The sequence below is a fragment of the Gadus macrocephalus genome, chromosome 12 (assembly GCF_031168955.1).
Source record: "Gadus macrocephalus chromosome 12, ASM3116895v1".
Lineage (NCBI taxonomy): Eukaryota > Metazoa > Chordata > Actinopteri > Gadiformes > Gadidae > Gadus > Gadus macrocephalus.
This window is the reverse complement of record NC_082393.1, coordinates 3576025-3590439: the sequence shown is the minus strand read 5'-3', so window position 1 is coordinate 3590439 and position 14415 is coordinate 3576025. Positions and strand designations below refer to the sequence as shown.

General features: G+C 42.2%; 1 protein-coding gene across 1 annotated transcript in view; it reads right to left on the bottom strand.

Moving 5' to 3' along the window:
• The window catches only part of gipc3 (GIPC PDZ domain containing family, member 3), a 30926-nt gene extending 23417 nt beyond the window's left edge, over window positions 1–7509 (bottom strand). Inside the window, exons 1-3 of the mRNA XM_060066757.1 lie at window positions 6824–7509; window positions 2360–2545; window positions 1829–2009 (exon numbers count right to left, since the gene is read on the bottom strand). Coding sequence (XP_059922740.1) covers window positions 1829–2009; window positions 2360–2545; window positions 6824–7174 — 718 coding nt within the window. The 5' untranslated portion in view covers window positions 7175–7509. The remainder of the gene's footprint in view (window positions 1–1828; window positions 2010–2359; window positions 2546–6823) is intronic.
• Between the last annotated feature and the right edge of the window lie 6906 nt (window positions 7510–14415).

Here is a 14415-nt window from a genome sequence, read left to right as displayed (position 1 = left end):
TATCCCAGCCGTGATGGTATTCAGTATACCAACACTCCCTCCTGGGTGATGTTGAATAAGGGGCTATGTGTGAGGGAATGCTGCCTCTCCAAGCAACAGAGGACAACATTAACTCTATTTTGCTCCCTCACTGTATACAATGGCTGGACAGTTTCTAGCACGGAAGTGTGGGGCGAATGAAAGGTGTACGTGAGGAAGTACACACTTAATCACACTTAATCACTGTGTGTGTGTGCGTGTGTGTGTGTGTGTAAGGGAAGGGGTTGGTGTGTGTGTGTGTGTGTGTGTGTGTGTGTGTGTGTGTGTGTGTGTGTGTGTGTGTGTGTGTGTGTGTGTGTGTGTGTGTGTGTGTGTGTGTGTGTGTGTGTGTGTTTGGTAAAGTTTGGCTTCCCAGCAATTGTTCTGCAGTATATCTGACAACTATTGTTTAAACACACTATACTTCCTACATTTTCTCAGCAGTAGTGGTCAATTTCATCTTTATAATGACACAATTACATTAGGATAGGTCATTATATTTCTATATTAGTGTATGTTCATTTGAAAGAAAGAACTTGCGAATTAAAAATAACTCAGTGAGTTGAATGTGTGTCATGTGGCTAACACTTTGGCAAGACCCTTTGAAACGTCTGTGTCTGAACCTTTAGTGTGTTTATAAGACAAGTCTCTGAACAGTCACACACACCCCTACAGCATTATACCCGGGATGAATTACAAGCTGGACAAATATAAACATTCATGACTTTTTTTTTTAATTAAATAGGCCTACATGCCGGAATCCCCTATGGTTACAAGCATTGTTCCAGTTAAACTAAGATAATGGCTAGGGACGGGTTGTTTTTCTTTAGGCCTACATGGTTCGTTTTAAGTGAGAGAGCTGATACTACTTACAAGTACAAACCAAGGTTATTAGTAGGCCTATACAGTTATTTTTACATTTACATTAACAATTATATCTAGGGCATTCAGCAGACACTTTTATCCAAAGCAACTGTACAATATGTCCAATAAATGTACAATAAGTACATTTGTCAGTGGAAATTAAAACATCAGTATATTGCTGTCGTGCAGTAGGAGTTTGGATTCAATTGTTTCCGTTGACTCAACTGAACGGGATGTAGTGATCGTATCTGGTCAAAGGAGGGCGCTGCATCCACAACTATGTTTCTCCAAATTAAATGTGACCCGATTATTATTTATTTTTTTAAAAAGGTACATCTGTAAAACTACATCGTTGGTATTTCCCATGAGATTATGAGTTTATGATATATCTTATACGACGACATGGCCACTATATTTACAACGGGTCAGTGGACAGAGAAAGGCATCCCGTCTCTCTCCACCAGCTGCTTACTCCAGATGTGGACCAAGGCTGCTGCAGAAGTCGCGTTCAGCTTTTGCATATGTGTCACGTCATCGTGCTAATTTCAATAATCCGGATGCTGTCGCTAGAGGGCGCCAGAGAATCAGGCTGGATAATTCAGACCTTCTCTACTGGGCCTTCAGCTTGTTCATGCAGACGTGCCTTTAATTATAGCTACCAGATCACCTATATTTTACAAAATATAAAATTAGTAACACTGCTAGTGAGCGTAAAAAATGTGTCTAAACTGTAAAAAACCATTCACTGGTGTGTGTGTGTGTGTGTGTGTGTGTGTGTGTGTGTGTGTGTGTGTGTGTGTGTGTGTGTGTGTGTGTGTGTGTGTGTGTGTGTGTGTGTGTGTGTGTGTGTGTGTGTGTAAAACTTAAGTACACAAATAATGATTTGTATTGAAAAAACTCCACTGCCACCCTGGGTGGTCGAGTCGTGTCTCCCACCAGGACTCACCGAAGGCCTTCTTGGGTTCCACCAGCCGCAGGGTGAACGGCACCCCACGCGGCTGCTCCTTCAGCATCTTGGCCACCTCGTAGTGCCGACAGCCCACGATGCTCTGGTCGTTGATGGCTTCGATGTGGTCCCCGACGCAGACCGTCTTCAGCTGGTCTATGGTGCTGCCTTCCTTTATCCTCTGGAGGAAAGGTCAGTGCACAGTGGTGTCAACGAGTAGCCCAAAGCTAAGCTAGGCGGTGACAACCGAGACCGATAGCAGAAGGGTAAATCACCCAATCACAAAGGAATTTTGGGGATTAATAAAGTTGCGTCCGTCCGTCCGTCCGTCGCTCTCGCTCTCGCGCTCTCTCGCTCTCTCTCGCTCTCACTCTCACTCTCTCTCGAGACACAATTCATGAAAATATTATTACAATTAAGAGAAATTCCTTAAAAGGTCTGTTCTGTTGTAATCCTAACTGTTCTTATGTCCCGTTGTAACCCCTAACTGTTTTATGATATCGCTATCGTCATGGTTTCCTTATCCTCCACCTTGATGAAGGCGTAGCCGGCTCCGTTGTCCGTGATGGTGAGGCCCAGGGCGTCTTCCGTCTTGGTCACCTCCACCTCCTTGGTCTCCCCCCGGACGTGGGCGAAGATGAAGTCCTCCAGGCCGATCTGCCCCCCCAGCAGCTTCTGCATGTCCACCTTGTGTGAGTTCAAGGTGCAGAACAAGATCTAAGGAGTGAGAAACCAAAACAGAGCTTAGGTCGCTTTGAGAAGGAGGGATCATGGTTGGTAGAGAAGATGAAGAGAGAAGCCAATTCATTCAAAGTGGACCAAGTTATATAGGGTGCGATAAGGAATAAAAACGTAGGAAATGTAGTGCTGCCATATGGCCCTGTATCCACTATACCCTGAATCCACTATTTAATTGTGGAACAGAGCTTATACTCCTGCACCCCTTACTGTGTAGAAGTCAGAAGTCCCATCTGTGTAGATGTGAGTCAGTTTTATAAATGTTGTATTCACTCGATTTACATTCGTCCACCACTTTGTTGAACACTAGAGGGCAGCATGGTTTCAGAAACCTGCACAGGTAGCAATAGTATTTTCTTGAGAAATTGAAAACGGATTAAGTCAGACTTGAAAACACATATAGGATTCGGTAATAACTTAAAATAGATGTCATTCTATCTCTGATGTTTGTTAGAGAGGAACTTGTGTTCCATCAAAATAGCATTGTTAAACTCAGTCAGCAGGGGCAGTGGAGTGTCAAGGTTTGGATGTCTCAGCCAAAGATAAATAGCCTCTGCCCTATTATGTCAGATCCCAAAGGTATGCCACCGGGCGCCTACACAGACGTCCTTGAGGCAGGCCTCACCACTGCTTCATTAAGGAACTGTATCTGAAATCTCTGTAAGACTTTTCAGATAAAAGCATGGTAAAAAGAAATAGTCAATACAGAGTTAAAGTAAATGCAAATGTTGTAACACTGCATTTACATTTAATGTTGGTGGTATTTCCCAAGCAAAATGACCCTTACACACACACACACACACAGGTGATTCTCAATGAGAGGTTGTCAATGGAGTGATCTAATTGGTCTTTCATTGCCGTCTGAGTGCAGTTCAAGGCCATGCTATGTGACTGCCTGAAAAAAGGTAATCGGTTGCCAGGAAAGCATGATCAAAAGATCCACGTCTTAGCTTCCCCAATCAAGCATGTTCAATCAGGCTTCCCATAAACTCTCTGAGCCTGACTTCAGTCACTCACTGGATAAGCCTACTCAAAGGCGAAAGAGCCATGGATCCACGTCTTACCTTTCCCAATCAAGCATGTTCAATCAGGCTTCCCATAAACTCTCTGAGCCTGACTTCAGTCACTCACTGGATAAGCCTACTCAAAGGCGATAGAGCCATGGGGGTTAATGTTTCTCTATATTGTTAATGTAAACAGATTTCCAATGCCTGCGTGCATTAGTCGTCTGTGTTTGTATTGTTAATCGGTGCGAAATTATTACCAATCTGTTTGAAGAGATTGACAATCCGTGCTTGCATTTGTAATCCGTGTGAACCACAATCCATGTAAGGCCTAAATCTCTTCATCTGTAGTCATACAGACATGAAAAAATACGGTTGGTCCACCGAATACAACTTTTAATAGACACGTTGTTGTTCACATGTACAGGGTTTTCGCCAGAAAAGGTGTTAGTTAAGGTGGTTTAGTTTTCCGGGGGTGGTGGGCGTGTGATGCTTCGGTGGCCGCCCAAGCTGTGGGAACCCCTGATGTATATGATGTAAAACGGTTTATGGCAACACAACCACGAAAACAGTGAGGGTCAGCAAGGTATATCAGTGTATTGTATGATGCATATTTAAGCGCTGGGTCAAACGGGAACTGGGGCTCTGAGTGTGTCGCCCTAAAAAAAACATACAATTGTCCCCGAAAAAAGGTCAGGCCCTTGTTCTGTATTTTGCGGCTTGTAAATGGCTGTGAAATGAAAGTAACAGCTGAGCATCAGTTCCTGTACAGCCCCAGTGCATTTTAAAGGTTACCACATCAATTTCCTACAAAGAAGACCTACGTTTCAACCTTCCAAGCCTGGGTCGTCACCTTGTGGAATGCACTGAAACCCAATACAACATATTTTCATAATTGTATGCCTTGAGTACACGACCAGCTCTGTTATAAACTATAAGACCATATCAGCCACCAATTCATTAATTTGTTCATCAGTGAGGGTTTATTTCATTTGTTTTAGCCGCATACTACATATATTATGTCAAAATTAGAGTAGGCCTTTTTGCTACAGTAGGTCTACTTATATAGCCATCGTTTCAATGGCCTATGTAAATAACATAATATACTGTGATCTGTCTGTTAATTTGTTCAGCTCCTGATAACATAACTTGTCTGGTCGTGAAAGTGATTTCATATCATATGGCATTTCAGATTAATCATTATAAATATATAGGGAAGTACTATAATTCTTTGATTTAACAAAATGTTACGTATAGTGGAGTTAAAGGAAACTTGTTAAAAGCAGGTGTAAACAGCTTTGAATGTGTAGCTTCAGTCTCTGTGTGTGCTGATAAGCCGGTCAAGGTCACTTCCTATGGAATGTATGAAGACACATATCTCAGCCATTCAATTAATTTACCCCTTCGCGTGCGACTGCTTGTTTTGCACCAGCGTGTTAGACTGGCCTTGGCAGCACCGCTGCCGATAAGCATGCGATAAGACCAATGTCAGCCTCTTATCTTAATGTGTATTACCTGAGGATACGACCATTGTGTACATTATCTCCTTCTGTATGTCTTATTTTCCACCCGCCCCCTGACTCACTCTCTCTGTCCATCCCCCTCTCTCTGTGAATATATATAGACCATATATATATATATACACACCTTCCACACACGCATCCAGCCTGCACACACACACTAAGTGTCTGATAAAAGAGTAATGTAGCTTGTGACCACACATTGTTACCAAATCAATCAAGAAATCCACTTTCCATTTAAACTGAATCTGTTGAATGACGTAGCCGGACAGAGAATATCCAGAACATCGAGTTCTGTTCCATTTAGCTATGGCAGTTGTATTTAAACTAATGTATCCACACAATGACAAATTGTGTTTGGAAATCAAACGGATCATAAGAAACGGATCATCATCATCATGTTCTGTTCAGATACACTGTCAAAGTGATTCTTTTAACTTGTTCATGCTAAGTTGTTCCAAAATCGATATAAAAAGTCAGATCTGTTTTATCCCCAATGTGACCAACACACACAGCATTATAAATTGGCCATTTTAATGCCTCAGCCATCTATCTTCATTTAAAATCTTCAGTGACACAATACAATTAGTACAATATTTAACGCAAGATGCTGGGTTCAAAACCCTTGATACACTGCGCTTCACATGAAGGTTTCTTCCAATCTTATCAGTATGATTCCCCTTTATCTGCTGTATGTGCAGAGGTGGGAATTAATGAAAACTTTGTTACTGTAATTAAGTATGGTTTTTAGTCCTTTAGAAGACGTTATGGAATTTCTAGCAAAAAAGTTTCTAGAAAAACAGGTTCCGCTGCTGAAATTCAAAACTGATTTGTTCATCGGCGCAAAGTACATCTTCATTTAATTTTTTATTTCATTTGAAGTTAGAATGGTTCAAACCCAAACAGTCTTTGAATTATATTAATATGATGTGCGGTTCAGTTAGCTTTGCACAGAAACAGCATGTAGAATGTCCCAGGGATACTTCTTTACTTTTATACTTTGAATACATTTCAGAGCCTGTCATTTTCCACTTTTACTTGAGTAAAGAAGTTGAATCAGTACTTGTACTTTACTAGAGCCTTTTTATAAACAAGTATCTGTTCTTCTACTTGAGTGAAGAATGTGCACTTTTGCCACCGCTGTCTACACCGTCACCCGTCAAACTAAAGATAATTTTTCGTTTATTTATTTGCATTATTGATCCCGACAACGGATCGAATTAGTGCCGGCCCAGACAGCTGGTGGCGACGAGGTGTAACACCCTCAGCGAGCGCATCATGGAAACGCTGTCGGAAGAGCCGAAATGTAACACCTTCCCCCAGCACCAGACAAAACCCGACACAGACCTCGACTGACCACCGCGCTTACAGTGCTGATTACTACCGTATCATTATCACCGTCAATCATACATTTAACCAAAACAATGCCACGTACAAAACAAACAGCAAGCCGTTATTCTGGTTATTGGTTATCATATCTCAGCAGGGTTCAAAAAGGCTTTTGTTCTTGCTATCTGCCAAACCGGAAAAAAGCCTTCCTGCCAATTAAGCATTTTAATATGTAACCCCTGCAATGTTTTACCGGCCAGATGATCCGATCTATCCACCGTTGGCTTTCAGCTTAATTTTTACCTGGCCAGGAAGTGCAGTCAACCGTGAACAAAACAATAGCTCTCTCCTCAACCCGGGTGAACTCTTAGCTTGTGTAATACAAATTAAAATGGATGCCTTACCTCAGAGGCGGAGATGTTGAACACCTCTGCGATTTTGGCGTACAGCTCCTTGACGTTGGTGAAGCCGCTGATGCGTCCCGTGGGGCTCCCGTGGGCCAGCTGGGTGTGGAACACGAGCCTGGGCCTGGGATACTCCGCTGGGCCCGCCAGAGGTGGCGACGGAGGGGGCAGCGGGGGTGCCGTGGGTTCCGAGCCCTCCGGGTTAGGGCCGGTCGTCTGGCTTTGGGCCTTCGGTTCGTCATTTGGGGCCCCTGTCTCCGGAGCCGCTGACGCCGCCACTGCCGCCGCCGCCGCTGCAATCGCCACAGGCTCTTCCTCGGTCTGGGGGCTCTTGGACTCGCCGTTCTCCATGGGCTCCGTTCTTGACCGTAGTCGTCTTCGTACTGGAGCCTGGGTTGTGTGCTTCTCTGGCCGGGGCGCAGAGAAACTGTCCCTGCTGCTGTCGGGAGCACCTAGTAGAACACCTAGGGCAGCTCGCTGGGGGCTCTGAATAAGTGATGAGAGTAGCTAGGTAACAGCAGCAGGCCGTAAAGAGGCCTTGCTTGTCCCCCACAGTGGAGGAACCTGATCCGTAGTAGGCCGGGGATCATGTGAATGACACCCGAGCCCTGGCTAATTCACGCAAGGAGCTTCTTTATAACACAAGACATCGTTACGTCAAGGTTAACAGACTCAATCAGAGCGTTAGACGTGCTGCACATGAATGATGAGTGTCTGAGTGTAGGCCTGATTAGTTAAGTGTCAACTATTAGGGAAGTTGTTTTACTATATTGGTGAATAAGAGAAAGGGGGAAGGATGCCACATGGGAAATGGATGCAGACAATGTGTCAGTGTTGGAGGTAAGGTGATACCTTATAATAGGTGAGAGGCCCCTCCCCACCAACCCTTACCCCACACCCCCCCTACAAGACCTCAACCTTATCGGAGGAAGGGTCTGTATGGCCAAGCAGTGACCTTTTTCACCTCTGCACACTGACATGAACAATGGCAGATAGCCTGATGCCCAGGTGTTTCATGTCTGACGCATCTCAAAGGGCTTTACAGGGAAACGTTTAGTATTGTGGCGACCCACGTATGGGGATCCTGGGAGTTAAGTGCTTTCAGTTGATGAAATGGGGTTTTAAAGTCTTTGTTTGTTGGTGGGTTGAGTGGGGTTGATGGGTTCGGGCCGGGGTGTTGTTTAGTTGTGTGTTGTTCAATGCTACTCTGTATTTATCGTTATACATCGCTGACTGTGTCATGTTTGTTCATGTTGGGTGTGCTGTTTTTCTCGTGCGTTTGTGTGTGGATTAAAAGTAGCCCGCAGTCGTGCGGTGTATGGGACGCAGAGCTACAGTTGAGTTAAAACCTGACTGCGTGTGCTTCTTGGTTGCCGCTACAGTATGTTATTGTGGAGCGAACACAATGTTGAGGCAGAGGGCATGTTTTTTTTTTTCAGGCATTGTATCAATATTATAATCTGCTACATTCTCTCCAGTTGTATTTTAGAAACTTTCGGGTCTGAAAAAGGCAATTGAATATATCTGATCTGTATTATATTTGACTAAGATCCTTTCTCTTGTTATTCAAGGTCTACATCTAAAATATCTCTATTTTTATGTGTAGAACTGTTGCACTGGAAACTATTGATCACATGTTGCACATGTCATGATGTTGCATATGATGACGATTTTTGTCATCTCCCTTTTGTCTCATGTGATCCACGGCTCGTACGCTGTTCTGGGAAGGTTGAATCAAAAAACAACAGCATTCTGTCTGCCCTTGCAGACAACAATTTCCCATGTGGAAATTCCTGGTAATCTCATGTTTTTCCATTAAAGCCATGGAATTTTCTACCCCCCTAATCTCCAAAGAGATTTAAATTGAGGTTTCCACTAAGGACTGTCAAGATAATTTACTACAACTAAGTGCCCTTCTAAATTACTTTTTACTACATCATCATCATATTTATCACATTTTGTCTTTGCATTCGAAGGACCATGCCAGGAGTATTACCCTAAGTGAGACTATAATGGAAGAAACTAGCAAATTTTACTAGTTTGACCTTATTACTTGCCTTACTATATTATTATACAAACTCAGCAGAAAAAGTAAGGAGCCCTATGAGAAAAAAAAAAGTAAGGAGCCCTATGAGACCGGAGATTGGCTGCGTGTAGTCTGTTCCGGATTGTCTGGGCAGAGAGCCGTCGGCCATATCGTCCTGCAAACCTTGACTGCAAATCTGTAGAAGACCTAAGTGCTGACAGGGTGATGAAATGGTCTTCTTGGGGTGTTGTCTTCTTGGGACGCCCACTTCGCAGCCTGCCTTTGAGATCCCCGATTATATGGAACTCGGCCTTCAGTTTGGAGAGGGTACAAGGCTCACTCCAAATAATGCCGTAACTTGGTTTTGTGGAATCAGGCCAATCAGATGCCAATCAGGCACCTGATTGGCAGCACCTGGGGGTACCAGAAGCTCAAAACAAGTGTCAATAGCAACAGCAAAATAACCTGTTTGGCAATGGCAGAAAAGATTTGGCAAATTTTTCATGGGTGTAACCCACATACTCATCGCTGCTGCTCATCCCACAAATGCATGTTCCTTACAAATGGGGCACCATTTGAAAGGGAACTAAACAGGCTTTCCAACGGTATAATATTTATTGCCAAAAAGCATTGTTACCACAGAGAAATAATCTACCAAACACAAATTTCCTTACTTTTTGTGCTAAGTTTATATAACACAAGCACCCTGCACACAAGCATGTATACCGCACACATACACGCCGCTAACTAGGAGTCTGAAAAAAGAGAAGATGATTACACGTGACAAAAACTTAAGAAATACATTTTTGATTGAACGACTCAGTTTACAGTTTTTTTCAATTGCTTGAACACTATACACATGCTTAGACCAAAGTAACACAACTTGACGTTTTTGTTACTATACCTTAAACACATGTAACCAAACCAAATCGCTGCTCTGCACTTTAGTTGCTATCCTGCAACACACTTGCTTCTTTCTGCAACACACTTGCTCCTGCCCACTACACACTATTTCGAATATAAGACACTTGGATCAAAAATGACATCTCAGTATATCAGTAGGAAAACACATCTATTCAAAATACTAAACACATTGGGTAATTGAAAATACTTAAAAACACACCTCAAAACACTTGCTTACAAAACTGAACACCTACCAGCCAGCTACAAAAAGGCCAAAGGGCAATTGTGCACGTCCCGGGGCAGCGCAGGGGAAATATATCATTGTGTGCCGCGACAAGCCTTCGAGGGTAACTGCATCATCATGCAAATATAGGTCCCTACAATACCCAACATATCATCACACTTCTAGATGCACTTCATGATGCAGCTGAACAGGACAGATCAGAGCAGCCCAGGTTTGTTGTTGTCTGGGATAATGTTCATTTCCATCGGGCTGTTTTGGTCCGGAACTGGTACACCAACCATAAACAATTTGAAGTCGTATACTCGCCATTTCTAAACCCTATAGAAGGTTTTTTTTCGGCTTGAGGATGTAGTGTTTTAACCACCAACCAAATGCCCGCATGCCTCTTCTGCAGGCAATGGAACAGGCCTGCGGAGACATTGAGGTAAGGTCAATCCATGGATGGATTCGGCACACAAGGCGAGGATCCATAAGCCCACCCACGCACAATTGCCGTGTTTTTCTGTGTTTACAGTACAGTTGTGCATTTTTCCTATTTTTTTTTTATATTTTAGCTTAAAATGAATTTACTGAACTGTAAAGTACAGTACTGCAATGTACAGTATTGAGTATTCGATTTTTTGGTTGTTGTGAAAACGTGCCTTCTGTGGAACTGAATAAAGACAGTGAATATGGAAGACTGCAGTGTTTTATATAAAGTAGACTAGTGTGTTGCTGCTGATCTGAAAGTGTATTCATATGATACAAGTGTGTATCATTTTGTCATCATAGTGACATTATAACAAAGGATTGTTAGGTTTTGATAGAAGAGTTTCAATTTGACATAGATGTGAATGGTATATTTCTCAGCGTTGTGTCTTATTTGCTTGTGTGTTGAGTTTTGACACAATAAGCCAAGTTTTGCAAAATGTGTTCAAGCAATTTAAAAAATCTGTAATGAGCTAGAAGAGAACATCCAGTTCTGTTCATTTGAGCTTTGGACGCAGTATTCAAATGAGTACATACACACAATGACGAATTGTGCTTCGAAATCAAGGGGACAATAATTATACAAAAGATTATATTCTCGGATTCTATTAATATCGTGACCAATTAAAACAGAACAATTAATAAACAATAGTTAAAGTGACATGAATCTGAACAAGTTAGCTGCAGACAGTTACCTTCAAACAATTGGCTTCAAACAAAGACAATCTCTTGCTGTTGTGAGGCATCGGTGCTTAAAAACTATTTTATACAATCCATATTAAAAACATGGAACAATGAAAGTACGCCCTGTTATTAGACCAAAGTGGGCCAGTCTACGATGTCCTTCTGGAACCTGCATGGTCAACGCTCCTTCACAGCTGTGCTCTTGAGGAGATGCTGTACTTCCTGCGTCATGACAGCCTTATTCTTAGGCCAAGGTGCCACCGTTATCCCAAGGTCACAAGGCTGATAGTGAGGGGGAGCAGGAGGATTCTGTACAAACATCCACAGCACTTTCTAACTGATTAACACTCAATTAAAGGTAATCTCACTTTCACCTTCTCGTAGTACAAAGGTTATGGGACCTTCACATAGTTTGGCCTGATGCTAAGGATGAAATGCCCCCCAAAAGGAATGGTTGGTTTTTATATAAAGGTAATATTTAAATGGTGCAGAGAGTGATATTTGAGTGTTATGAGCAGTATAAAGCAAAGTTACGTTTATTCTTTGAGCATTTTAACGAATTTGAAATCTCAAACAGCAATGCCAAATGCCAGTATCAGACATAATACAAGTATTCGGTTATATTTAGTATGTCTTTCTTATACAATTATAAAGTGGTTGGTTTTTTGGGGGGATATTTCTGACCAAATATCCACATGTGTCAATATTTACCTATTGACTAATTCGGTGGTGAGAAACAGGCTTCAATAGATCAGCACAGCGTGAAAAGTTCACAAGAGCTGATTCAGAGTGTCAATGTTGACCCCTGTGCGATATGACAGTGAACTGTATAAACATGCATGAGTCTTCATACAAACTATATTAAGTTACCGCACTAGACGGTTATAGACTAATGTTCCAAATTTTGATGCGGTAATTCCCCATTATACTCAGTCAATGCTATTCCGGCTAAAAAGCGTGAAGCGATCTGTGTCATCGACATCTGCTTTGTCAAAATGTAACAGTAGGGGATTGCCGTCCCAGAATAGCCCTCCCAAAATGGTCCAAAAATCAAGGATTCAGGAATATGCGGTTGTCATTGATCTCATGATCTCCACACTCCCTGGTATTTCTCTGCTGATAATGAGGTCTCCCACTCAGCCCGGGCGCAGCCTGACTTCCTCCATAATGTCGGCTCTGTTCACCCAAACGGACGATAGGACTGGGAGGCAGCGGGCCAATTGTTGTCTGTGTGTGTGTCAGTGTGTGTGTGTCTGTGTGTATGGGCATATGAGTGGCAGCATGTGTGTGTGTGTGTGTGTGTGTGTGTGTGTGTGTGTGTGTGTGTGTGTGTGTGTGTGTGTGTGTGTGTGTGTGTGTGTGTGTGTGTGTGCCTGTGTGTGTGCGTTCTGCATGTGTTTATGCGTCTGTCTATGACTGTGTGAGGGTGTGTGTGGCTTCATGCGTGTGTATGCAGGCGTATGTATGGGCGTGTGTGTGTGTGTGTGTGTGTGCATCTCTGCGTGTGCACTCACACGCATGCTGGGTCATGAGGCTGCACACTGTAACCTCTGTTCTGTTGTGGAGCAGGACCTGAGAAGCAGTCCAGAAAAAACACCAAAATGTGCACAATGTTTTTCCCAAAATAAGGAACATTTTCCATCTTTTGTTTGTTGTACCCTTGTTACAGAGAAAAATGTTCTATCTGAGTGAACATGTATATATTCAATAAGCACCACGTGACCAATGAGTGTGAACCACAACAACGAAACATGGCGCAACTTTCTTTGCTCTGTGTTGTGTAACGCTTTTCCGTTGAATGCGTTGTGTTCCGGGATCATTCGGAGCATAATCACGCTATAGTGCAGCGTGACAACAGTGTGGTGTGTCTGAGACTGCTAGGTGGCATGACTTGAAGAATGAGCCCGGAATGTGAATCAAAATCCACTGGCCAGTTGTTGTGTTGCATGTCGTCAGTTTGGAATATGTTGGGATGGGCTGATAAACCTACTCATTAATGACATTGGATAAATTAGTCTGCTTCATGAATGAATCGTATGTGGTCAAGACAATCTTTCATATTTTTGCCTACAAATCCCTACCCTCCCCATGCAAGCAACATCCCTGCTCCAAAGGATATTGTCCTTCATACTGAAATGTCATTTAGAATCTAAAACTGAAAGGAAATGAGGTGGACACATTGAGCATTTTGCGTTTTCCCTCCAGCCTCTTCTCAAAGCAAATATTATACTTCTACCTGTTTTGTTCTTGTCTTTTATAAAAAAAAAAAGACCTCATACAGTTCATATTTGCTAAAAGCAAATAAACTCCAGCCTCCAACCATTGGTGTACGCATTAAGGAATTAATTGATATGTCGCTATGACGATGACGTATAGTATTTTGTGTTTTTCATACCTCTGTTAATTATATATAAAGCAAGTATGTAATTGATACCAGTAGAATGTTTAGTGGAGAACTTTTATAAAGATATGTTCTCACTCTGGAGGAGATAAGAGAATTGTTTTCACTAACTGCAGGACTATCTCAATGTCCTGATAAGTCAGCAACCCTGGCCTGTTCATTCTGAGGCTTGGTTTACAGTATCATACTAAAGACCAGTACATCGTTTCTCTTTTAGCCTGTGTTCTCTCAGTTTGTAGGCATTGTTTGTACTGTTGGCTCAGCAAAACTTCACCAGCAGGCTTTCAAGATCAATAATTTATTAAATCTAAGAGGAATTCTACAAAAAACATTTGAAATATTGTTCATTGAAAAAATGTTTTTTAAACTACTGTGAACTAAACTAAAACACAACCACACAGTGTGGACTGGTCGATCACTTCATTCTTATTTGTAGAACAATATGTTTACCAATGCCCAGGGTTTTAACTATGAAAATTATACATGTTGGACTATTGGATGTTTAAAAAAAAATCATAATAAAATATAATTTTTACTTTATTGTTATACTCTTGCAGCACTTGCATGTCAAGAACATCAATCATTGTAGGCTATCTTGTTGATCTTAAATTAGTAATGCACATTACTGTGCGTTATGTGCAGCGTTTTCTCATGCAAGCTATTATTTTGAGGTTTGGATTATAACGCTCGGATTATAAATGTTGATTGACACGTTGTTAAGCACAAAATTATGTCGACTGAAATTCATTCACAGGCCTCCCTTGTACATAAATATGACCCCACCTATGCATATAACAAGGCCCCCATATAAGGCAATGGGCGGTCGGCTGCCCGTTTCTCATTGGCTGAACAGACTGACATGACTT